The 27,557-nt window shown below is 38.9% G+C and overlaps 1 protein-coding gene across 1 annotated transcript; it reads left to right on the top strand.

The window, feature by feature from the left end:
• Positions 1-16,341: 16,341 nt before the first annotated feature.
• Positions 16,342-26,391, top strand: LOC148081834 (cyclic nucleotide-gated channel beta-3-like). Its single transcript, XM_087788359.1, has 18 exons — positions 16,342-16,437; positions 16,527-16,575; positions 17,724-17,937; positions 18,967-19,127; positions 19,827-20,138; positions 20,200-20,408; positions 20,475-20,525; positions 21,300-21,386; positions 21,454-21,518; positions 21,574-21,696; positions 22,931-23,072; positions 23,270-23,429; positions 24,282-24,379; positions 24,446-24,529; positions 24,595-24,713; positions 24,770-24,922; positions 26,135-26,292; positions 26,387-26,391. Exons 1-18 carry the CDS (start codon positions 16,342-16,344, stop codon positions 26,389-26,391), a joined length of 2,286 nt encoding a protein of 761 aa, XP_087644485.1.
• The last annotated feature ends 1,166 nt before the right edge of the window (positions 26,392-27,557 follow it).

The raw sequence follows: 27,557 nt of genomic DNA, 5'->3' as shown, positions 1-27,557 counted from the left end.
CAAAAAGCTACTGTAAGGATATGACGACTTTACTGTAATCAATCATCTAGATTTAACACACATTTCAAATAGTCACTTTATTAACGGATAATCTCTCATATTTAATTCATTTAAATAATCATTGCCTTGCATTAAAATCCTCAAAAACAACTGAAATTCACTGGCCCAGGTCAGATAAAAGCCTTTCACACAGTGAGAAAGATTAAACAATCTGGTGACTCCCAGTAAAGTCTGTGGGAACCTGTGTGAGAACTCAAACTGAAAGAAACAACAGGCCAGAAATTGATGGGAACAGACTCTCTCTAGAAGACAACAAACTATGGTGAATTTCGGCGGCCAGGTACGGCGGCCATCTTAGAAGACAAGCGTTTACAGTATCTAACCAATCCTACATGCACCAATGACTAGAGGCGTTAACCTGAATATTCATATTATAAAGATCTACTGTTTCGTGAGGTCTTTGCGTTCTGGCATTCGAAGACGTCTGCGATAGATCTCTCTGCTTGCTAGCGCCCGTGTTCACGTGAGTTTTTCTCTGACTTTTCCATATTCAACTAAAATAGCATTTTCTAAAACTCATCCATGTGTCAGTCCTTCATTCTCCACCCCCACGTACGAGACTGGGGAGGGGTACAAATGATACCACGAGCCCACGTTCAGATATCCATTCAGTATTTGCAACATGTGGTTGCTGATGTTGGATTAGCACCGTTACACACACAATCATTATATTGACAGATATCCAATATGTGACGGAAAGCAGATAACGCAGTCAGGTTTTAAATGGATTCTTAGAGTTCAGTGGCCTATCAGGTCCTCTATCCTGACTGGTAATCCCTCCAGCTCACAGCATCCAGTAGACCCTGGTCTGCAAAAGGCACGTTACAAATTTTAATTACCTATTTACTTACTCTAAACGCCCAAAGTTAAAGTAAAGTAAACAGTAACATTCCAACATGCGTCTCTAGCTTGTATGGTCCTCTAAGGTGCATGAATATGCCAGTAAAATTCACAAACATATTGTTTGTTGACAAACACTAAGGATTTTTCACAACAAAAATAAAGGGTTTAATCTGAGTAATCTGAAAATGTTTTAGCAGGTAAATCAAGATTATCCACTTTTATAGACTCGCTTAAGCAATTCATGACCATATTTCTGCGACTTTGCTGCATCTCGATCTAATGTTCTCTCTTGTGCAAAAAAAAGGAAGAAGCCAAACGGCAATCGATCATTTCCTATGTGCATACAGCTCCCCTTTTCCACTCGGATGGAGGCACTCAATCGGCAATTGCAGAGTGAAGAGTTCATGCACTTGTAATGGATGACGCTGCCATCTCCCGTGGCCTTTTTTTGCAGACCTGAAATGACTGCCTAGCTTAGAAACCCAAAATAAACCACCGTGATTCTTTTTTAACAATGCGCCGCGGAGAATTCAAGTACACCTGACTAGTCCTGAAAGATCTACCTCAGTTGACCCTCTGAGCAAGATTGCAAGGAAAAGTCATTTAGCATCGTAGCGCTCCACAGAATAGCTCACTCCTTCACAGATTAATGAGAAAGGGAACTTCCCTTTGTCCTTTCCCCGGCACTTTCTCTCTTCTCAGAGCAAGACGTTTCGACGGTTTGATGAGAACCAGGTTATGTTTATGCCAAGCTTCTGTTTAATGGTGAGACGCCATCTTTATAGCTGCAACACTAATACAGACCCCACATCCCTCCGTCTCATATCCGATCATATCCCGAACCAAAGACGTCTGTGAGCTCGTCCCAACATAGTTTAGGACGGTATATTGGACTCATCAGATGTTTCTGGAACGACTAGAGGGATATAAAGTTGAATCATTGTCATCCGAGACAAGATAATAATTCCCACCAGAAATGTTTATCGTTTCTATTAAATGCTCTCAATCTGGTTTTCGGGGAGGGAAATCCAGAGGGAAAGTCCCGTTCCGATACATCAACAAACAGTGTGGAGTCGGAGGGTTTCTTGAACTCCAGGTGATAAATGAGGGAATCAGAATTAAAGCTATTGCTCGTGCATCACCCTGATCTGTCGCAGCAACCAGAAATATGATATGGTTTTATGAAGATAACACATACTACAGATGACTGTGGGAAGTTAAGTCTTAGGCTGAATAAAAATACAAATATTAACCGGCCCAACTGGTCACCACATGACCACCAGAATGCTTTACCACAATGGGTGGGAGACTTGATATTCATTAAGCTCAATTACAGCCAAAGTACTGGGAGTACTTTTGGGAACCTGTCAGCGACATGTGGACTGTGGCTGGCAAGTAACTAGGACTGAAGCCTGGTGGGCGGAGCTTAATGTTAAACTTCTCCACTGTCCTAGATTTAGCCCCACCCACTTTGAGTACAAGATCACCAACCACTTGAGAACAATATGAGTGGAAAAGTAGGTTAAGAATGTATCTTTGTAAATAATAACATGAACCTTCAATCATTTGTCATTTGAATAGTCACAATTATATTTTGCGAAAGGTCTGTGTTTCGATTGGTTTAATCGAAATTAAAGACTGACATAATCTCTTATAGCACCATCTTGTGGTGATACTCTATTGCTCTGATTTCAATAAAGTTTAAGAATATATTTGCTTTACAAAGACATGGCTCAGACGGAAGAATGAGAGTTATGTCGCTTAACAAGACAACCCTGTTTTCACCTGATAGTTGTACTGGTAAGAATACGAAGCTCCATAAAAATATGCGATTAACTATTTGTTTTTAAAAAAGGTTCTCAGTTACCTACGATGTTGTTTGAAGGAGTTTGCCAACTTAAACGTGACAGATGAATCTGTGATAATAAAGACTTATTTAAGGGCAACTAATGTGAAAACCCCGTCTGAAATCTGAGCAAATGAGAGGTTACGAGAGCGGAGTCCAATATGACGTAATATTGGCTTCACTCCTCCTCCAACCAGCTGTAATCAGGCCCCGCTTTGTTCATACAACGAGTCCCTTGGAGGTGGAGACTTTTGTGATTTATGATAGGTGGATAAACCTCAATCCTTGACCAATCACAGTAGGGTGGGTGTGGTTATGGTAAACAAGATTTAATCTCCAAAAAAACGAAAACGTCTTCAATGAGTGGGGCTTAAACATTTGTTTCTGCTCTTTTTTAAATAACAATATTTACATTAAAAAATGGGATTATTTTACGCAGTGTAGAGACAACAATATGGACTGAAAAATGGTTGAAATTCACAAGCATCAATGAAATCATGACTTTAACTCAAAATAAGCAGAACCAGTCGAGGACACACAAGGGAACAGCAGAGACCAGTGGAAAGATCTATTTAAATGAGCCTAAAGACTGAACAAGGTAACTCTTCTGACACTCGAACTTTAAATCCTGAAATACACCACAGTTCCCCTTCGCTCGACTAAGATAAGCTTTAAAAGAGACAGAGAACCGAAATAGATTTTTCGTAAAGTTCCTTCCGCGTTAAGAGGTGCCAGCTATTGATCGCTGCTCCTGGTTCAGTGGACAAACAGATGCAAGGCCAGTGATCACATTTCCATATCCACTCTAACATGACGCTGAACATCGACCGTGCTCACCCACTAACTACTGATAGATTCCTTTGTTGCACCAGCAGATGTACCCAACTTTGCAGCAACATCCGATTCCCACTGCAACGTCACAACATTTGCACTCAAGACGACTGCAACTGGACTATTTACCAAAACCATTAAACATATAATCCGCTCGTCGTTATTAGGTTATTTGTATAAGTGAGTCTTTAGGGTGTGCCAGGTTGATCCAAAGTCGCTCTGGCATCGGCTCCAAAATATTCAAGTTCTCTTTTTTAATGAACCTGACAAATCCTTGCTCAAAGTGAGTGTTTTGACAGGCTGCAGGGCAGTTGAGTGACACAACGACTGCACTCCTGATTGTCTCCACACATGCACACAAACGCACACAGACACAAACACATCAAAGTGGCAGCGCAGTTACTTTTTAAAGGTTACTTCAGTCATAATAGAGTAACTCTTGCTTGCGCTTATAATACTAGACGCGACTCCATGAGTCATGTTGACGTAATCGCCAGATATCAACAAATTATGTGAAGTGATAAAGGAGGTTATAATCCTTTATTTCTGCTGAGTGACAGGAGAAAGAATACGTCAAAACGAGTTTGAGGATTCGTTAAAAAACATGGTCTGAATCAAAACAATTTCTTCTCCCAATGCATGGGCCTCAAGCAGAGAGATGGTGGTTCAAGCATGTGGTCAACAAGGACTTCTCCTTGATTAGGTAGTTTACCCAAGTTTGACTCCTTTTATTAAGACATTTCATACCATTTAAACAGTCATCTACATAGTTTCCTTCAGGAACATCAGGAGGTTTGGCGTTTTTGCCAAGCGTCAACCTTTTGAGGTCTGAAGTTTTATGTCAATGCATTACTTTAGAAGATCAGCCTGAACATGTGGTTACAGATGTTACAACATCAACCGAGGAAGGCCATCACAACGGCCAAGAGGCAGTATAAGGAGAAGCTGTCCAGCTTACGAATCCGGGTGGATGTGGTAAGGTTGCAGCAAATCACTGATTATAAGAAGACCACCCACCAGCACTTTAAAATCCAAAGACAGTCTTGCTGATGACCTCAACACCTTTTATACCCGCTTTGAAGACTCCAGCCACAGAAACAGAGGGGCAACACAAACATTTGCTCATGAGAACATTATGTCAGGCCAGACTGCGTCTGAAATGAGAACAAAGTTTAATTTGATCACAATGTTAAATGGCTTTTTAAAGTCTAAATAAGACCTCAGAGTTCCCAGATATCAGTTATGTGCCTGTGAAGGTCACACCACAAGTGTATAAAATCAGATTTAAAGTAATGTTTTTAATTCTTGTCGACCAAGCTATCAGGTTGAGATTGGTGTTTGAGTTATCTTGACTTTGGATTCAAGTAAAAGGATCAAAGGTCACAATTTTGCAACCCGTGGGCCATTTGGGACCCGTGAGGTGAGATGTTTCGGTCATACATTATTATGTGTGAGAGCAACGGATTCCATCCTTGTACAATGTCAGCTGGTAAAGAAATGGTTTGAGACCACGTGGTTCGATTGTTCTATAGAGTTGTGTCTCTTTATTTTGAATATGACTTAAACTGTAAACTTTGTGTGGGACATTCTGACCTGGGTCAACTGCAGGGTCATTAGTCACGTTAATCCATATCCTGGTGGAAGATTATGGAAGTCCCCGCTGTGACTTGTTGCTTTATCACGGTTCCTTTCTTTCCTCTTTAACCAGGACCAACAACAGTCTTGTTCAACCAATTCTTTCATCCTTTTTTAGCTTCGTTCCCGCCACCTGCATCTGTTAGTGTAGTCTTGTAATTGACAGCCTGACACAGCCTCGCCATCTGACCTTCACAAGATAGATTGTGGTCTTACCTGGCTGCCAGCTCTGCACTTGTAGACTATTTTACACAACACCGCTTTTCTTTTTTGTTTTTAATCACTCGAACTTACTTGAGATTTGCTGTTGCCACAGATACGAGTGATGTCTGTGATGTCACTTAAAGAAAAATGTTTTATAATGACCAGTTACAGGGTGGTATGTCAAACTATTTTTTCACACAAGTTATTCAAGCTTTTTCTTGGATGAAAGGTGAAACATCTTCCTAAAACTCTACACAGTCCTGTTGACTCGCTTTGAAACCACTTGGATAACCATGACCTGGATGAACGAGAACCTTCAGGTAAGATATTGAGATAAGAATTAATACTTTAAGTATGAGGGGTTCATAGTTAAGAAATAGGAATTTTCTTTAAAACTTAAAATGTTAAATACAATAAGTGTGTCGTTAATTAATCTTAGACCCTTTTGGTCATTAAGACATTGTTTTGGTATTCATAAAAATGTAGGGTTTAAATTGACATTAAAACACATTTTGACATCTTTGTAGCTCGTGAAATGGACAAAACACAAAAGCCACTAGTTTCGTAGAAAACCCCATTTGGCTGTTTCACTCAAAAACAAGCAGCCATGAGTGTCTGCAGTCGTTGAGATAAGGTAAGGTAAGGTAAAACTTTATTGATCCCTCAATGAGATGAACAGATCTTACTTAACTGGACCCCCAAACCACTACAAACAGGAACCCTAACATATAGCAACTGTTCTTTCAGAATATTGACGACATTTGCCTGAAGAACTGAAAGTTCACCTGAGTGTACTGTGCATATCAGGGGCGACAAGCTTACACGAGTTCAGCTGAGGTGAGGGTTTAAAGGCTTCTGTCCTTCCTCGTGGTGGGAGGAGAGGCCGGTGCTGTTCCCGGCAGGGAGGCGGGAACAATGTATGCAATTCCTCTTTGGCTGGAGTGTCGGACTCTCGGTGGGACAAGCAAAATGATTGTGCGTGCGTGTGTGCTTATTACTATTGGGATTTGGCTGCACGCCTCACTGAAAGTGAAAATTTGATGAGGCAGCAGGTATAAGAGAAGAAAAAAAAACCTGTGCTGGCTTTAGACGTGATACAAGGTCAGCAGCACTTTAAATGCATGCACACATTTTACACACACATAATCTCAGCTGGGATTTCGGAAAAGTCAAGGCATCTCTTTGAAAACATTTTTCCTGAGTGAGCCACAAACAAAAAAGATCCAAACTTTGGCATCCAGCTATAGAAGAAGACAGCAGGCAGTGTTTCGCCCAATTAGCACTCCTCCAAACAACCAGGGGGGAAAGAAGGGAGGTTTTCAGGGAAAATATAAACAAGTACTAGCCTTGTCGGCCATTTTTAAAAAAAGAAAGAGGTGCAATGATTATTACCACGTAAAAAAATGCTCGCACATTTATTTCAAAGACCTTAAAAATCATTACGAGTTAAAATAATTGAGCTCAGTTGTGACAATCTGTAATAAAATGTTTCTATTTCCACTTGCAATTTCATCAAAATAATTTTCCAGGACAAGACATTTACATTAAACAAGAAAAAATACTACAAAATACCTTCTTTTTTTAACCACCACACACAATGGCTGCAGCAAGCACTTGTATCTATCGACTGGCTAAACTAGAGTCGATTTTTATTTAGTAGTCCTCAAATTAAATTACAGTGAATTTGAAAGTTATTAAAGGTTTCCATATGTCCATTGTGCCGTTTTCCTGATCTTGTCTCTAAAAGACCAGTTGTTACATATTAAATAAAGTGTGTACTTGGGTTTAATTCATCTCTTGTTGGTCGCATCACTAAAATAAATTTTTTTTGAATTATTCAGAACATGTAACGGGTACGTAAAACTGCCAGACGGACACAAATAAGGATTTTTGTGTCTGTTTACACACATGGTTTTTAGAGTATAATTTCATAATTAAGTTAATGGTAATTTTGTTTAAAAAGTAATAATACATTAAATAATAATTTATATTTTTCTTTTAATTAATAAAGGGTTCTGGGACATTCCAGACGTAATCAAAATAACGTCTATCAAACTGTAAACATGATGCAAAGCTAACATTTGAAAAGAGGAAAAAAAAAGTTGGATAGTTTGAAGGCAACTTCAATTGGTGTTTGTCGACAAAATGGCCTGAAAAATGAAAACACTGAAGGGATACACAGTGGGGTGTTTTTAGAAAATCAAACGACCACTTTGTTACTAAACGAGCAACACCTATTGGCAGTTCAACTTGTACTATACAAGTGATATATTGTGGAGACTTGTGTGTCCGGAGAGACTCACAATGATTGACCAATGAAGGAACAGTATTTCAAGGAATCACCTGCTGTGCACAAAGTCAAGCAGCAGCATTTCATCTCCATTAAAGAAGCATTCGAGCTTGTATCCTTCAACAGAGGCCAACTTCCCTTTGTTATTCTTCCATATCGGCTTCATCTTGATGAGATTATTTCAACATAAAAGCATGATTCAGTGCTTCCATATACTTCACACCCTCGCAGGCCAGACTGGAAAGGCTGTCCTACATCCCTCACAAACACACGCGACTCTGACAGATCACAGACGGCATCTGAAGCTCAGATAGGATGATAGCGGCTGCCGTGGCTCTTATCCAGAGGAAGTGGGCCTCGGCAGGGAGGCAGCCCGAGGCCAGTGTGACACCAAAGCTCAGACACAGAAGGGAGGGGAGAGATGGTATCTGCGTCGGAAGGTGGCACAAGCCGAGATGAGAGACCAACTTTTAATTAACCTTCACCTTCCTCCCCGTCATCACCTCAGAGCGCGTGGACACGTGTCATGAGATCCACTTTGAAGGTAGAAAGAATCGGATGTCGGTTTAAGTCACATTAAGTTGAAAATATACATTATCCTATACTATGGAGTGAGAGAGGGCATGCCATTGGTTGTGTGGGTTTGTACAGAATACATCAAATAATCATTGCATATTTAACTTGAGTATTTATGATTGAATAGCAATGGGCTAGTTTACAAGTGTCTACTCGTGTGGCCAACCGCAATTACACTTTTAAGAAAAAAAAAAACTCAAACATATATTTCAAAGACCTTAAAAATCATTACTGGTTAAAAATGAAATGTTGCCATTTACACTTTGCAATGTCAACAATTTGCAATTTCCAGGACAAGCCAATGCTACATTATGTAAGAAAAATATGACAAAATATCTTCCTTTTTCAGCACCCCACAGAATGGCTGCAGCACAAACTTGTATCCATCGACTGGCTGAACTGGACTCGATTTTTCTTTCATTATTTTGATTAAACTCAAATTCAATCCAAACAATTAACATGAAGTAAATTTAACTTTGGACGTGACTAAGTATTCCGATTCATTCTTCAACTATTGTTTTTTAGAGTATATGATTTATATCTGTTATTTTTTGGCATGAGAAGATGCCTTATTTTTCAAAATAGAGCTAAATAATTTATGATAAGGGAAACTTATGAAACACAAAAACTTTCCTGACTTACTTTCGTGTTTCAAATGTTGAAGTCTTCCTCTCCAAGATGCAGTCAGTCTCTCAGAATCACAATGTTGTGAAGATATTACTTTATAAAGTTCTCCCCCGTCTGAAATCTTAGCAAACAAGATGTTATGAGAGTGGAGTCCATTATGATGTAATAATGGCTTCGATCTTCCTCCAGCCAGCTGTAATCACGCCCCGCTTTATTTATACAACAGTTCCCATGGTGGTGGAGACTTCCGGGATTCATGACGGGCAGCGACAAACCTCGATGGTTGACCAATCACAGCAGAGTGGATGAGAAAAACGATGTGTTTTCATTGGGCGGAAGTATGCATTTAATGTAATTGTAAATATACTTAAATATTTTACAAAGAACACAGACAATGTATCTGAAGAAATACAGCAGAAACAGCAGAAAGAGAGTTAAATCCACACATTAGTTACCCTTTCAGTCATTCATATATCAGAGGATTTGGAGTATGTTTTGTTGTTTCTTACACAGTGTGGAAGTTGTTCATAATACGTTAAATTCATAAATGAAAGATGCTTGCTATATTCTGTGTAATAGGGAAGGGCTCTGTAAGGTCACCTCTGCCAAGGAGGTTACATTTATTCATTGTTCATGAAAATTGATTTAAAAAAAGATTTAAAATTTATAGGGTTTCGCAGGAATTTACTGTCAAGCTTCGTTCAAATAAAGTATAAAAAAGTCTACAAAAAGGTCCAATCTAAGGACTTGAAAACAGAAACTACATCAACTTTTAACCAAGAGCAAGCACGTCATTCTTCCTCTTCCTCTTTGCTTTTCCTCACATTTTGCTGATGCTCTTCATTTCACACTTGACCTTTGCAAGTTCATCTTCCTGTAAACACTTGACCCGTGTTAAACGAGAAGCGACCGTGAGGCCAGAGACTAGTTGAATGCAGACGTGCTCAGTGCTGCAGCAACAGAAGAAAAAAAAAAAAAAGCTTAAAAAAAAGGAATGAGGCTGTTAACATTTATGAGAGATGACCGTAGTGTCAGTGGAGAGACGATCTCAGAGTCATCGCTCAAGACAACAGCCATCTGTGAGAATCGCCATCAGCTTCCTGTTCATCACTGTGATGTGTTGTTGTTCTAGTTCGCCCCTCATACCAGGTTAGACAATGATGTATGGCTGGCTGCAGGTGGGCCCCGGTGCTGTGAGTGGTGGCGCCGATGCTCGCTCCTCGCATGAGGGCTCGGCATTCTTTCAAGGTGGTTGTACTGGTGTGGCTGCAGTTTTGACCTCAGTCAGATGTTTGGGGGTGAAGTTGTTTTTTTCATTGTTGAAAACTCTATAACTTTGGTTATTTGGTAAAAATAAGGTTTTTTAGGTTTGATACATCAAAATATCTAAATAAATCTATCGATATATACATATTGCCACTGTCTGAAACAAAAGTAAGATCTGTGTGGCTTATTATTTTTATGATTTTGACTTCCAAATCAATATCCAAATTCTCCTCCAGCTATCTAATATCGATCACAACAATCTGAATTAAGTGAATAATTGGTCACCCATTACAGAGTGACTATAGATTTTGATTTGGACCCCTACATGTGACTATAATGTGTTTCGGGTTTTATTTATTATGTAACTAATGAGTAAAACAGTATTTTAAAACCCCTTAAAAAAACGTATTTTAAATGAGACAGCGACGACATACACAGTAAATATTTATGTTTATTTATATTAAGGGTTGATACGGCTTGAGCGAAGGCAGTGAAAACGGATAACTTAAGAGACGGAGATCAATCATTGCAGAAATTAAGGGAGGCAATGAGGAGAATGCAGGTAAGGAAAGAAGAAGTATTATAGGACAGCACCAAAAAAATGTATGATGTTTGGACTAGAGACAGTGGCTCTGACACAAAGAGAGACGCAGAGTTAGAAGAGTCAGAGTTGAGGAAGCTCAGGTTTTCATGGGAAACGACTAGAAAGGACGACATCAGAAATGAGTATATCAGAGGGAGAGCCCCTGAAGAAGTGTTGTGACAAAGTTAGGGAGAGAGTTCAGACAGAGAGTGTTGTGAGTTATCAATCAAAGAGACCGAAGGGCAGGAGAGAATAACTATTCAGCATAAAGACATTTTCAAAAGTGACCATGTTCAGGTAAAACACTTAAAAATAAAATACATTTTTTTATTAAGTCCATAAGATGGCTACAAGTCCAAAGAGGCCATTCAAGATGGAGGGGAGCCAAACGCATTAAGTGGTCCATTAAGTGGAAAGCACAAAAGAGAACAAATTAAATCAAAAACTACCAAGAAATGGAGTAACTTATTACGTTGCCAGGAATCACAAACGTCCAGGAACAAACGCGTATTACAACCCCCGTCATTGGTCAGCAAAAATATAAAACAGAGGGTAGGACATTAATTAATTTAGCAAAATAAAATGAATGAAGAGGAGATGGTGACAGAGAAATATGACTTGGGGAGACTAAAGACAGAGGAAATGTTGGCTAAAGAAGGTTAGAGATACAAGGTAAACAAGGAGGTTCATGGATGTGGTGAATCAGGACATAAGTAGGGAGGAGGCAGATTTGACTTAGCAATGACATGAGGAGTCAGACCAATATTTAACTACAAGCTCTTGCTTATCTGGATAATTACACAATTTATATTCATAACTACTACATATTACAGAAAGAATGTATGTCCATTTGAGGGTCACGAACAGTGCTCAGTTTTCTTCATCCAAAAAGACACCATTAAAAACATCCAAATACCTCCACATTGTACGTCTGTGACATCCCCCTTGTTGTTGAACCTCGACAAGAGAAATTGCTTGGAAGAAAAAATAAACAAAGTCTATATTTTAAGCTTGTTTGTAGCAGAAGCTAAAGGGCTAACATTTTTCTGAGTCTTTTAAAAAAAAAACTAAGCACTGTTCGAGACCATCAAATGAACATTCATTTTTGCCTATAACTCTTAAAAGGAACATGTTGAACTGAAAATAATCCTCTAATTCAACATGTGTGCGTAGAAAATAAGTGAAATCCAATAATAATCCAATCTACAAAATGAAATTATGAATAATTTAAAACCCAAACTGGATTAAAGATCAGTCTTTGAATTCTTGGATGCTCATTTTTATCATAAAACATACAAAAAATGTCAACGGGGACTCACAACTCAAGAGAGGAATTCCTCCTTAAATTGAATTATTTCATGTAATTAACTTCCATCTGGATCCAATTTGTGGGTTGGGGAGGTTTTCAGATTATTTGTGGACAGTTAAGATCTTCGCTTGCTAGAAAAACAACGTCTGGAAGGACTTGAGATTCATCACTGTAACCTCCGTCGCTTTTATTAACATGTATTTCATCTAGTTGAGAGCACTTTAAATATTATTTATTTCACACAACTATATGGATCTAAATCACATGGCGAGCCAGACGTGCAGTAGATTCACGCGTTTCTGTGCAGAAAGCGTTGAACAAGACGTCTGATTAATCCATTCTCAGTCAGGTGATTCGAGTCACAGATCTTCAAATATTGATGGCAGATGCCTACGGTGTGTAAATCCTGAGTTCCAATCCACCCGTCAGTCAATGTTCGTCAGCTCAGTCAGCCTCCTCTCGCGCACCTGAGCCGCCAGATGCCTCCCATGCTGAGCCCCTCTGTTGCGACTCTAAGAACCACGTGACCCAAGCCTTAATTGGCAGTCGAATCACAGACCTGTCACTCACAATAATGTCGACAACCTCACAGGGCCCCTTAATGGCACCGAGCGGCACTTGGAGACCCACTGGTGTGCACCTGCTGCTCCAAAAAACACACACCGCCAGCGTGCACTCGAGACCGAGGGAAACAAGAAGAAATCTGAAGCGGATACATTTGGTTATGATGTTGAGGCTCACGGCTGCTAGCGAAGATTCAGGAGCTTTTCTTCTTAATACATGTTTGGAGCACAATGTCGTGTGAGAGTCGATACAAAAGACTGAAGTCTTCTTGAAAACAACTGCTAGTTGTTTGTGGGCAACAGATGGCGGTGAAATGCTGGAGATTCAGAACGTCGTATATCCTTTTTTATGCTTTCTGGGGACTGGGAATGAAGCTCAACAGCATCTGGCTAATTCTTAAGAAATAGTTTCATCATCTGTTTGGAGTGGAGACCACTAGAGAGGGAGGTGAGAGGAGAGTGGATAGTAAAGGCTGCTCTGCCACCAGTCGGCGGTGAGCGGTAGTGCACTGAGCTCATGACCCGACTTTAACTTTACTATGTTAATTACTGTCCATTCATTACAGAAAGAAGGTCGAGGGTTGGATTCCAGCCCTGGGGCAAGCAGTGCTTATCTGTAAATACTTTTTTTTTTAGAAACAATGCAATATTTTGGAATGTACTGCACTAATATATTTTAAAAATATGTCATTATAAAGAGGGTTTTTTACAAATACTTCAGAGAAAGTTTCAGAGCGATGTATGTTTGTAAACAGTATTACTAATAGTAAATATTTGTCAGTACATATATAACAAGCATAACAATTTTATTTTGTATTAATTATTTGATTTTTTAACTTGAAAAGTCCTTTGTTCAGGATTTTTTTTCCTTTTATCTCTCTTCTTTTTCCTTTTGGTTCACAATTCTTGCCCCTTCAAATCAGTGAATTTTGAGATCATATTTAGACAAAATATTGTGTGTTTATAATATTATAAATATATGATTGGCATAGTCCAGTTTCTTTTGTGTTTTTAATTATTTTTAAATTCTTAAATCATGTTTTTTATTTAAATCATATTTTGCTTGCTCCATCTATTCTAGGCAATGTATAGTCTTCCTTCTGGTTTTGAAACATCTCAGCCTCAACCTTCAACAAAGTGCTGCTGATAGTTTAAGTCGTAAATGCTTTCGGAAATGATAAGGAAAGTGGTCGATTAGCGGAAGAGGAAACTAGTCAGACGGGAAAAAAAATCTGACATTTGTGACCATCCGTTGTTCATGTTAAAAAAAACCTCTTTCTATATAAGAAAAGTCTCCGTCCTAGAGTCATAATGACAACAAATGCTCACAGACAAGCCTCTCAAGTGAAGAGCGGATGATTTCAGGGGTATTGTTAAAGCGGTAATCATGGTGGCATTTTACCAGCGTGGCTCCTCCATCAATTGGTCTGCCGACATACAGACGCTATAATTTCCTGCCCCCTGGCTGAGAGCGCCTCTGCTGCGTTTAAACAATTAGACTGGTGACTCATATGTCAGCCGGTGCACCCAAGGTTCACATCTCTCCAGTTTGGGCTTTATTGCTAATTGTTACCCAACTATTACCAAACTTATTCTGCTGAAATACACAGGCATTCGTGACGACGTATAGCCCAGATTCAAAGGTAAAACAAGCCTGTAAATATCTCCCTCATTCATTCTCCGGCTCATTTTATGAATCATTTCCGAAAATGAACCTTTTTTTTCCATGTCGGTGAGCCTTGATCAGGTTAATGGAAGAGATAGAAGAAATAATCGGCTCCCGGGCTCACGGGTTAGTGGAGAATTGCTGCATCAGTATTTGTCTTCCAGCCAATAGTCATTGAACATTGAGCACAGCTCATATGAGGTTTAGTGATGGCATGTGTGCATCTGTGTGTGTATTCTGAAGATTGTTGAACCATCACAGACAAACACTGTCATTGTGGACATTTTAGTCATCGTTGCAACATCCCAGTAGAGACAGAATGTAACTGGTATCCTTAAGAGTCTCCCAGGAATGCCTCACTCTTTAGAATACTTCCTACCAATAAAAGAACAAATCTTCTAGTCTGACATGCACCAACAGAAGCCTGTGTCTACAGTGTCTACATCCATCTGCTCAGTCTCGCCTCGGTTCTCCATCGTCACCTGGTTCTTCGCTGCAACTGTCCATGTCATGTAATTGTTGGATTTAAATACATACACAAACAAGAGTCCACTATATTCAAATAACAAAGACAACATGTTTTCTGGTCCTAGCATATCAGGTTTGTGTTTTTTGTTGTTCCGTCTTGTTTACATTTGCTTGAGCCATTTTCATAAAACTCAATTATTGTTTATAACTGTACCCCCCACTTTTGTACTACAGATGTGTGTGATAACAAATTATTGTTGTTGACATATTTAACCTTATTTAATGAATTCCTATGTTTATTTTATTATTTTAGGATTCATTTTTTTTGTTCATATTCTATTCTATTCTATTTCTATTCTATTCTCTGTTATCATTACTTATTACTGTATTATTGTTGTTATTCTTCTAATTTATTATTGTTCTTGTTGCCATGTGTAATATGTGTACTGTATGTATTTATGTAACATGTACGATGGAAGTCAATTGTTGACATTCAGGTATTTTAAGCGGTTGTTCTAGAAGTTGTAGTAGCATTTGTAATAATTTAGTAGTAATTGTAATACATAGATAGTTGTTGTACAGTAAGTAGTAGAATAAATTCTATCAATAGGGAGCATTTTTGTTTTAAGTACTAGTAGTGGTAGTAAAAGTATGAATAGCCGTAGTAGTCACACTGGTAGTAGTTTAACCAGTAGGAGTAGTCTTAGCATTGATAGTATTTAGTAGTATCAGTGGTATTATAAATAGTAATAGTAGTTGTGGTAGTATTAAGTATAAGTTGTTGCGGAAGTACTTTAGGTATAATCAGTATGTAGTAAGTAGTCGCCGTAGTGCAAGAAGTAACAATACTTTATTATGTATGTATGGTAAATCGATACATTATTGATACAGTATTGGGAAGAAAAATATCACAATATAGTTTTCTAACACCCCTACTAGTATGTAGATAGTGGTATTAGGTGGTGATTGTAGAAGTCTTAGTAGTATTGCTCCTAGTACTAGGGGTGAAGTAGTAGTATGATTAGTAGTTATTGTGGTGGTAGTAGTAATAGTGATGGTAGTAACAAGAAAGTAGTGATATTGCATGTAGCTCATCACTCAGTCAGTCTGTTGGGTCAGTTGTTCTCCAGCAGAGGGCGCTGTTGCGGTTAAACCGCCTGTCTACAAGTGTGTCAATGAGAGACTAGTTCAATGGTGTGAGAAGGGATTTAGCTCAGTCACCAGAATCTTGATGCCAATTCAATTTGTGCTGAGACACAGAGAGGAGTTTGTCAAAACAACAGAGCTGATGAAATAAATGATCGCGTTGATCATTGCTACGCTGCAGTGTGTTGTGCAGTTGTCAGTCATAATCCTGCGGTGGATGAACATGGTGATGCTGGCGGGGGCCACTCTCCCCGCAGAGGTATTAGTGGTGGCTAAAAGTACTAATAGCATCATGGCAGCTTGGTTAGCAGTGCGTGTTGCTTAATAGCAGAGGGGGGAGAGAGGTGGCTACAGATGAAGGAGCTGCACCCGAGGAGTAAAGAGCACTTTTTGAGGAGTCCACAGATGATGTTCTAGGACCACGGGGGATGTTTGGGAGACTCAAAGGTTACCTCAGTGGCCCCCAGGTGCCTCAAGCATCTGGGGGCACCAAAGCCGCTCCAGAGCCTCCAGCTGGCAGCCAGGTAAAGATGCTCGTCATAGATAGAACCAGAAATATTTACTCCAAACCTTCGCTCTGAGACTTCTTTGAAATATTTTTGTCCAATAACAGAAACCAGATGCCAAAGAGAATGAAGACAAGAAGGAAGACAAACCTCCGGGTGAGTGAGAATCACTTCCTCCTACAATTCATATTAGTGTAATGCTAAAAAATAAATCAGTTTATTATAGAGACACTGTATTATTTACTCAAAGAAAAGATGACAATTAGCCACGTATGCTGTCGACGGTGGTTCAATTCATTGCCAACATGTCTGACGTATTTGCAAAGCTTTTTCAAAGTATTAGATTTTGGTGACAGCATTGGAAATATTCTGTGATAGAAAGCAAAATAACAGAGAAGAAGGCAGCAGAGGTGCAACATCACTGTATTAACCGGGAACGTCTGTATTTTACCTGTTGTTGTTGTTGTTATTATTATTATGAGTATCATAACTTGGTGATGTTCTGTATGGTTTTGAATGCCATCGTCTTGCTGTCATCTTCAAGCCTCACACTTGACTTTATTCTAAATTTAATCTATAAATATTGAAGCCATTGTTTTTTGCTTTTGTCGTTGTTGTTTTTAACAAATGCAAACTGCTGCTTTAAGAGATGGTTATTTATTTTAGTAAAACACATATTTTCATTTTCTGCTCGTCTAAAACAGCATTGTTAATAAAACTAAAAAGAGTATAACCGAAGAACTATAACAGACATTGCATATCACAGCCAAGGTCCTCATGTCACATGACTTTAACAAAGCCCAGTTGACAGTCGAATAAACAATAACAGCCGCTATGATTGAACTATTGGCTCATAGGAATTAAATAAATAACTCAAAACTCCTTCAACAACGGGACTCGAACCCACCTCAGGGTCTTCACCACTTAAACATTGTATTAGAGTTATATCTCTACTAATGTCTCAAACTGATGAAGAATTAAAAACTATACACATTTCATCATCACAGTTAAATGAAAGTAAAAAAAAAAAGAAAAGGATATAATCATTTTTACAGTAGATGGCGACAAGAGCAGCAACGCTAAGAAGCCATACAAGTGAAAATCTGTCCGCTGATTTTCGAACGTTGAAATATATTAATTTTTTGAGTTTTCATCGCAAAAGTAAACAAAAACTAACAAAACTAAAATATAAATTGACAGTTTGTGATTCATTTTCATCAATGTACTTTTAAGTTTTTTCTGTTATTTGAATAAGATTTATTTTTTTTGTGACTTTGATAATGAAGCACCAACTCCGGCACCAGCACCATCAGCTGATCCTGCTCCGGCACCAGCTCCGGCACCAGCTTCGGCACCAGCTTCGGCACCAGCTCCGGCACCAGCTCCGGCACCAGCTCCGGCACCAGCTTCGGCACCAGCTCCGGCACCAGCTTCGGCACCAGCTCCGGCACCAGCTCCGGCACCAGCTCCGGCACCAGCAGCAGCTCCAGCTAACCCTGCTCAACCGATGCCAGAGGGGTGAGTTAAAACCCACTTTTGTCTCACTAGCACACTCCCTGTAATAAGTATCTGACTCTGAATGATCAATTCAGACAAAATTAGCCCAACTCTCACATGCCAAGTCGCCAACACCACTGATCTCATTAACCCCCTTGTACACTCGAGGTAATTGGACGCTGGCAGGTGGGAGTGAGAGGGAGTGAGGAGAGGAAGGTGAGTCAGCCGTCCACGCTCAGGTGCAGAATATCAACAGTGTGATCGGCGCCAAGTGGATTAAGAGCTTTACGGCCTTCTTAGGTTTAAGAAGCTCACGGGGGTTTGCTTCTGGCCGCGCTGGGAAACAAGACAGAGCCAAATCTCATTCGATCCTCTGGGCTTTGAATAGGCATCACTGGTGGAAACATGGCGGCCCGGTTTAAGAGATGTATGATAAGAAACTGCAGATGTATCATATAAAAGGCAGCAAGGCAGGTTAAGATGCACTTAAGAAGCAGCTTTGAAGTGGAGACAGAGGGACAGTTATTCATCCGTCAATCTCCTTCTGAGCTCCCACTATGCGTTTTCCCAGATTCTGAAGCAATAACTGGGGAAAAAAACGACTTTTGCATCTTGTTGACATGTCATGTGTCATTTAATACTTGAAAGTAATGTAAAGACATTCCTTAATAAGAAGGTTTGCATCATCACAATGTGTTTTACGTTATGAATTTGGCTTCATGGCATGTTATGACCCAAATATTTGTGTGCTTGTGTCCTTTTTTTTAGCTTATTCATTCATTTGAAAATTATTCATTTGAGATCATTCATTTTTATTTATTATTTTAACTGTGTAGTTGTAGTTCAAATAACGTCCACTAGAGAGAAGAAGAGCACCTGTTTCGAATGTGTTCACTTGATGCCATGTAGAAAAAGTAAAATAAAATAAAATAAAATAAATAATGTTGCTTTCTCACAAGGTATGTGTCGCCACGTCAAGTTCTACGCGCCAGTAGTTCATCTGTGAGATATTAAAGACAGTTGTATAAAAATGTCAATGACTCTTTCCAGGGAGGAGGCTCGTCCCAAGACACCGCCCCCTATCGTCATCAACAGGTACTCGGATGACCAGCTGAGAAGCATCGCGGCCAGCATGAGGGAGAGACAGAAGATGTGCAAAGAGAAAGTTGTGGATCAGTACGCGTCCTCCCCGGAGATCACTCCGCCCATCAGTGAGTATAGGCTTCTTCAAATGAGTCAGGAAGTGAAAAAGTTTCCTTTCAACAATCATCACCACTCTTTTTTTGCTTCTTTTAAACATAATTCACTTTAAGAAAATGTTTTCTTAAAGTTACAGTGCAAATTAACCCATATTTAGTAACATATATTTTATCAAATTAAACTATTTAAAGGGTAATTAATTTGAAAACCAAACTCTCCTGACTCTCTCACATATTTCAGATATTGAATCTTCCTCTCCAAGATTCACTTTGTACCTTATCACAACCATGTTTTGAACTTATTACTTTATAAAGTTCTCCCGCTTACGAAATCTCAGCAAACAAGAGGTTACGAGAGCATTATGACGTTATAATGGCTTCACCCCTCCTCCAGCCAGCTGTAATCACGCGCTGCTTTGTTTATACAACGAGTCCCTTGAAGGTAGAGACTTCCAGGATTTATGATGCATGGTGACGAACCAAGATGTTTGACCAATCACAGCAGAGTTGGTGTGGTTATGGTAAACACGATTTAATCTACAGAAAAACGGAGCAAATTTCAGTGGGCGGGGCTTAAGCACATTTTCCAATGTAAATATTTCAATTAAATATTTTACGAAGTACAGTATGAATACAATAGATCGACACATTAGTGGCTCTTTAAAGACTGAAGGATAAATGGATCAAACTAACTCTCAATCTTTATTTCAGCTCCTTTATTGCCTAAAGATGATTACGAAAAACTCATTGAGGAAAGAAAACGACAAGCAGAGGAGGAGCGGATACGAAAGGAGGAGGCAGACAAGAAGAAAAAAGAGGAGCAGGAGAAGAAAAAGAAGGAGGCGGAGGAGAAGAAGAAACAGGAGGAGGAGGAGAAGAAAAAGCTAGCCGAGGCCGAACCCAAGAAAAAGAACCTAAAGGCTGACGCGATCGCTAAATTCTGGACAGCCGTGGACGTCGTGCTGAAGCCGCTCGAGGACAAAATGGACAACGTGTTGGGTCAAACCATAGACCCCTTCACAGGTAAACAAGTGCTTCAACCAGGAGGTTTTACTTTGGTTTCATCTTGCGATTCTGGTTCAAGATCGCCGCTACATCGCCTGGCTGAGTCTGGTCACTCTGGCCTTCAACTACAACACCTGGTTCATCACCGCCCGGATATGTTTCCCCTACCACACCATGACAGCCATCCCCATCTGGTTCTGCATGGACTCTATAGCCGACCTCATCTACCTCACTGACAGCGTCCTCTTTCAGTCCCGAAAACAGTTTGTCAAAGGAGGAGACATCATAGTAAGATTGAGGTCTGGAAGGGAGGAACATAACAGGGTTCAATTCTTTTCCTTTTTCTCTTTCCAGAAAGACAGATTGATCACTAAGCAGAACTACAGAGAAACATCAAGATTTGTGGTATTGTATTCTATCTGCAACTTTTTTATCAACCAAATAACATGTCAAATGAAAACAAAAGGTAGACTATTCAGACTATGGAGGAGCGCTTCTCGTCTGTAGACACTAGACTAGTCAAAAAAACAGGATGTGATGATACCCAGGAGTTTCCACACCAAGATCTAAGAGTGTTCAAACTAAGACAAGACCAAGATCACCACAAGATCAAGATAGACCAAGACTAAGACAAGACAAAAGTAGACCACGATAAACAAGACCAAGAGAGACTAAGTAGACCAAAACAAAACCAAGAGGGACAAAGACAGACCCAGACAAGATGAAGAGAGACCAACTAAGACCAAGATCATGACAAGATTAAGAAAAGACCAAAAGAGACCAAGAAAGTACCAGAGAGACCATAATTAAGAGAAGACCAAAGTAGGCAAAGATAAAGACAAGACTAAGAGAGACTAAGATAGACCAAAACAAAACCAAGAAAAACCAAGACAAGACTAAGACAAAACATTATGCGTCAAGACCACTATAAAGACCAAGACCATGAACCGTCAAAAACAAGACAAGACCACGAAAAAAAAAGTGTTCTGAAGACCAACGCCGGTCCTGAGAAGTTCAACACTTGTAGACACAAACTTCATGACTATCATCATTTATAGAATCATTACATTTTTGTCACTGTTGTGCTCAAGTATTGTTTGTCATCACTGGGACACAGAATCCGATTCTTCTCCATTCTTTAGTTGAAATTATTGAAAAAGACTTGTAACTCTTCTCCAGCTCGACATGGCGTCTCTCCTCCCTTTCGACCTACTGTACTTAGAGTTTGGATACAAATCAGTGTTCCGCTTCAACCGTCTACTGAAGGTACGTTCTACGTCAAGAACAAGACGAGACGAGCCGGTGTTTCAATATCCTCGTGTCCTTTGTTAAGGCAGACACGTTCTTTGAGTTCAGCGACCGCCTGGAAAGCATAATGGCCAAGGCTTACATTTGGAGGTACGATCTAAAGCTACTCAATGTAGCCACGTACTGACTCGTCTCCCTCTTCTAGAGTCATCCGAACCATCGGCTACCTCCTCTTCATGCTGCACCTCAACGCCTGCTTCTACTACGTGGCGTCAGAATACCAGGGCATCGGTACCACTAAATGGGTTTACTCCGGCAAGGGCAGCGCGTGAGTCTTCACAGATGTTTATGCCAGAATGAATGAACCATCTATACGATTATAACATAGGGAAATATAAAAAAATATATATTTATTTTTCCTCTGATTCAGTGCTCATGCTTATTCGGAAATATTTGGCCCGTTTATTTTTATTGTAGAGGCTACAAATTCAAAAAATATTTAATTTAGAAAAGGTGTTTTTTTATTAATGTAATTCAATTATCCAACTATAATAAAAATCAATGTCATTATTTAAAAACAAATCCCTATAGGTATGAGTGTGAATGTGAATGATTGTGTGTCTTTGTGTGTCCTGCGACCGGCCTGGCATTCTGTCCAGGGTGTCCCCTGCCTCTCTACTAAAGAGCCCCCTTAAGGGAGTAAGCGGAATAAAGTGAACAAATTCACAATACAAATGATTTAAATCGATTTATCAAGACATTTTGCTTAAAAATAATCAAGTTTTAAACAACTAAAATCTTAAATTCAACCATGAAATGGCACTGACATACTTCCATACATTTCCAGTTACTAACTGGCAAAAGTATTTTATTATACATATATATATTTCATGTTGTAATTATTATGTTATGCATTATAAATTCTAATTTAAATTGTGATTGAAACGGTAGGAATACATTTATTTTAAAATCAGATTTATTTTGGCATTAAAGATTGACAGAATTAAAATATTTATATATTGCATCAAAAGCATGATTTCAATGATAAGAACTACTCAAAGACTTGTGTTAATGTGTCCATGTCCTCTCTAAGAGTGATGAGAAAACATTTATAATTATAATTTTAAATCATTATAATTACCAGTTTAAAATACATTACGAGAACCAGGCACAACAGGCACTTGTTCTTCGTCGAATGACTGGTCACTCTCAAAAGTTGCAACTCAGCTGTTTCTCCATCTCTCTTCCACCTCTGCTGCTTCTGCAGTTACCTCAACTGCTTCTTCTACGCGGAGAAGTCGCTGATGTTGATCGCCGAGTTGCCACTTCCTGGCACCGATTTCGAACTCATCTTTCAAATGACGAATTACCTTTTCGGGGCCTTGTTTATGTCCATAGTGCTGGGTCAGGTAGTAGCCGTTTCGATGTCTTACGTTTGCGGTGGAATGATTGGAATTTGAAAGCGAGGCATCAAGGGAATCAACGTGTCTTTTTTTTTTTTTAAAGAGTCGTATTATTATTCATGTACCGCTCGGTTTACTGATCACCAACTCCTCCCACAGGTACCTGCGTTGTTACTACCACGCTGTTCGCAGTCTGATCAACATCGGGGGTCTTAATGAACCCCACACGGTCTTTGAGATAACCTTTCAGATGACAAACTTTTTCACGGGCGTCTTTGTGTTCTCCAGTCTGATCGGACAGGTAACGGAGAAGACTCCATCCAAAGTAGCCATTAGCTCAACGTTGTGAGATAGTTCCGTCGTCACTTAGACTAGACCCAGTATAGCTAGAGGACTTCCTCCCTCATCCCCGTGATTCCCTCGGGTCTCGGCTGTCAAATGTGTCGCTGAAGACGCACAAGAGTTGTGTTGCTGCTTCTCACCGTGACTCTGACTCAGATGAGAGACGTCATCGGCGCTGCCACGGCGGGTCAGACGTACTTCCGAGCCTCCATGGACAACACCGTGGAGTACATGATGAACAACAACATCCCCCCAATGGTCCAGCAGAGAGTCCGGACCTGGTACACGTACACCTGGGACGCTCAGGGCATGTTGGGTCAGTGTCATTTTACTCTGGTTTTTAATCAAATATTTGACATGTTGACACGTACAAACAGTCGAACTAACTATTTATTTCTATAAATCATTACTAGTCTCTAATAAGAGTTAGGGTTAACGTCATTTTTTAAATTATTTAGAAAAAAGATTTGTGAATATGAATATTATATCATATTTTTTTCCCTTCAATAAAAGCCCTGCAATATACAATTTAATACCATTTCTAGGGATTTTTTTTAAATCATTTTTTCTCCTTTAATTTTGCTTGACGGTCCCTCACAACAGCCACTGTATACAATGGCATTGCCACCACTGATCTAATATGAAGGTAGATTTGTTTCTTTATCATTACATTTAAAAAAAAGTTACTTTAATTAAGTGGTTTTAATAAAAAATATATATATGTTCAATACATTTTTTTTTACTTTATTTTATAAAAAAAAAGAAGAAAAAAAATCAAATAGTTTTCTTTATTTGAAGTGATCTCTTTTGTAGCAGTGCCATATTTAGTTTTAGGACATTTGTGTCTGAATTATTTTATCACAAATTAACAAGTGTTACAAAAAAGTATTTTTTTTTATCAAAGTGTAAAAAAAAGTTTTAGCATTTTTTTTTTATTCAAGTAACTTTTTCTATTGGATAATAAAGAAACAAATATCTTATACCTTCATAATCTAGAAGCTCCAGAATTCATCTGAAACTTTCAGGAAATAAATAATGTATGCAGAGTGGAGCAGAAAACGTAAAAGTTGATCAAAACAGACTTCCTGTTGGGGGAGGAAGGATCAATATATAGAAATGTTGTTGGGTTCGTGACCTCTTGACCCCTCGTGTGATTGACCGCCACCAGACGAGTCCGAGCTGCTGGACAAGATGCCTCTGGTGATGAGAACGGCCATCGCCGTGGACATCAACTTAACCACCTTCCAGAAGATCGAACTCTTCAAGGTTCTGATCCTCCAACGATATCTCCACACGTGCGTGGACTGAACATATGCCTCGACTCGTACTCAGGGCTGCGACCAGCAGATGTTGGTGGACATGTTGCTGAGACTCAAGTCCATCGTCTACCTGCCAGGAGACTTCGTCGTCAAGAAAGTGAGCTCGGGTGTGTTTTTTTTTTGTGTCTCGGTCCAAGAGGGTCACAGTGTTCTCCTCTGCAGGGCGACATCGGTAAAGAGATGTACATCATCAAGGGTGGAGCCGTGCAGGTGGTGGGAGGACCAGACAACAGCATCGTGTTCGTCACGCTCAAGGCTGGATGTGTGTTCGGAGAAATCAGGTGAGATCCCGTCACCAGAGAGCATCTCGTTCTTGTTCTGACTCCTCGTCTTACAGTCTGTTACAGTCGTCCAAAGATGGAGGGAACAGACGGACTGCAAACGTCAAAGCGTACGGTTTCGCTAACCTCTTCGTCTTGGAAAAGAAGGACTTGTTCGACATCCTCGTTCACTACCCAGAGTCTCAGAAAGTGCTGGCCAGGAAGGGAAGGTAAGGAAGAAAGTCTACTGAAGATTTTACTAATGTTGCTCCTGACATTTGTATGGAGTTATATCAGTGCCACCGATTGAGTGGTGACATTTAAAATGCTCTTAAATTATTTTTTTATTGAAATTGTTGGTCATTGAATCTTTAAATAATTTACATATTAAAAGTTAGTACTCGTTTTTATTTATTCATTATTCTTTATGTTTAAGGGATAATTTATTAAAAACAACCTTCTTTTTTTTTTACACAGAGTTTGAATCAAATAATTCAAAAATGCATTTTCTAAATTCAAGATTTTTTAATACATTGCTGTTGAAATATTGTCATGTCTAGTGACACTATAAAAACAACCTTTTTTAATTAAATAGTAAAAAAAAAAAATAATTATTGGAATAAGAAAATAAATTATTGAATTAAGTTGGTCAAAAAAATAGATTTAATGCTCAAAGAAAAATATTTTATTTTAAAAACTTTCAATATTTGAAATGTGACATTTAACCATTCAATATTCAGATTCTGGCACAGATATACTTCCATACATTTGCCCTAATTTTGATATTCAATAATAAACCTAGGCCACTAATCCTTTAAGTTGTAAAAATATGCATCTAAAAAAAGGGAATATAGGTATGAAATGAACATTGCAGCAAATATGATCAGAGGAAGTTGATAGTATCGTAAAATAATAAAGTTTTAACTAATAGGTGCATCTAAACGTTCATTATAATAAACACAACAACGTGACCTGAGACACCAGCTGTCACCTTTGACCTTCTTTTGATACCTTGATCATATCTCATTCATAACTTGGTCAAAGTTCACTAAAAGCCAATTTACTGAAACACTTTAGTCCCAACATGGAAGTCACACAATTTTCCACTTCAATATATGTGTTTAACACAAGTTTATGTGTAACCATAAATAGCATGTATTCATATTGTTCTTTATTGGCGTTCATTGGTCATCAGTGATGAAGCTTCAAGAAGTATTGTCACAATTGTAAGAGCTCAGAAACCAACTGTTTTAACCCTTGTGTTGACTCTGGGTCAAGGTGACCCGGAGGTCTTTCACTTGATAACTGAATTGATAATTGATTGATATTGATAAAACAATATCTCATCTTATTATACTTAGTGCTTAGTGGAAAATAAGCACTTACTATGAAAGATAACAAAGGTGTGTGTGTGTGTGTGTGTGTGTGTGTGTGTGTCGCAGGAAGCTGATGAAAGCCAAAGGTCCGGCAGCAGCTAAAGTTGACGAGGAGAAGAAGAAAGGACTGGCTCTGTTCGGAACCAAACCACAGACACCCAAACTGCTGAGAGCCTTCGGTGGAGCGTTTAACCGGAAAATGATAGACAAACTGAAGACTGAAAGTAAAGCATTTTTCTCTTTCGTTACATGTTCCAACGGAAAAATGTCGATCAATCTGACGCCTAACGTCTTTGTCGTGTCTTCTCTTCTCCACAGAGTAATCCAGGACTCTCTCTTGAGAATAAATGCACATTTTTCATTTTATTTTATATTTAAATCATATTTTTGAGTTAAGCTGTAACAATGATTAGACTTTTGAATAACTGCCGATTATTTTCTCTGTATTTGATGGACAATAAATGAAAACATGGTAAATATATTGTATGTTTCTTTATATAAATCTGACTGATTGTTGGATTTGTTAGTGGTGGATTTGATTATTTTAACTGACCATCTTGAAAAACAAGTGTGATTAGATAATTATCTACAGGTTTCTTTGTCTCACAAGCTTATGTTTCAACTAAATAAAAAAGCTGAATTTGATACTTTATTTATAGAATACTTTCTTCATCTTCAGTTGTAAATATTTAGTTGTTTTTTTCTTGAACTTGAACTCGGGCCGACCTTTGTCGGCCTCTGATTGGCCGCCGTGGCTGCTGATCCCTTTTGACTTCTGAGGAACTTCTAAAGCCGAGACGGAATGATTAGCCCGAGGAATTAATTCCTCCAGACTGTTGTTGTTTCCCTCAAACACGGAATTCCGCGAGAGCTCTGGACTAGACGGAGACTTGAAGACCTTTAGTCCGACATGCTCAGCAGGTTGAAAAAGTTGATCGGCGTTCCTGAACCCCCGACAACCCAGACCGACGCTGCTGAACCTCCTGCTCCTCCAGCTGAGGTGAGACAAACTTTTTTCTTACATTTTACACTTAGAGGGTGTTTAAAGCTCTTGAGGGACGTCCTGGACGTTTGTGTTTTATTGTTGTTAAACCAAAATTTAGTCAAGAGTCTCAGATTAAGATCATTGTTTGATGAAACTTTAGTGTAAATCCAATATCTGCATTAAAACTCTCTATAAACAAGAGTTTCCACTCCAATGCTATTAAAATAAATCAAATTATACTCAAATAGAAATACTTGAAATGCCTTTTGAAATTATTATAAGATGTTTTAATCAATATTTGTTTACTGGTTTATTGCATTCTTCCAGTACTGACTCCAAATATTAAAATAATTAAAATAATAATTCAATGTATTTTTTTGAATTGTGATCCAGATAATATACATAATTATGTGGATCATGTTAATGGGAGTAGATCAGTGCCATCAAAATATACAACAAGTGTTTGACTTGTTGAAACGTTTTTTTTTTGTTAAAACTTGTGTT

This window comes from Callionymus lyra, chromosome 4, assembly GCF_982586985.1.
Source record: "Callionymus lyra chromosome 4, fCalLyr1.hap1.1, whole genome shotgun sequence".
In the NCBI taxonomy this organism is placed as follows: Eukaryota; Metazoa; Chordata; class Actinopteri; order Syngnathiformes; family Callionymidae; genus Callionymus; species Callionymus lyra.
This window is presented reverse-complemented; position numbering and strand designations above follow the sequence as displayed.

What these genes read in the sequence shown, in the direction of transcription:
- LOC148081834 (XM_087788359.1), top strand. Translation starts at nt 16,342, where the DNA reads ATGTTTGGGAGACTCAAAGGTTACCTCAGTGGCCCCCAGGTGCCTCAA. An exon ending in GCTTCAACCGTCTACTGAAG is followed by an intron (nt 21,387 to 21,453) that starts GTACGTTCTACG and finishes TCCTTTGTTAAG; the next exon opens with GCAGACACGTTCTTTGAGTT. An exon ending in AGAAGATCGAACTCTTCAAG is followed by an intron (nt 24,380 to 24,445) that starts GTTCTGATCCTC and finishes ACTCGTACTCAG; the next exon opens with GGCTGCGACCAGCAGATGTT.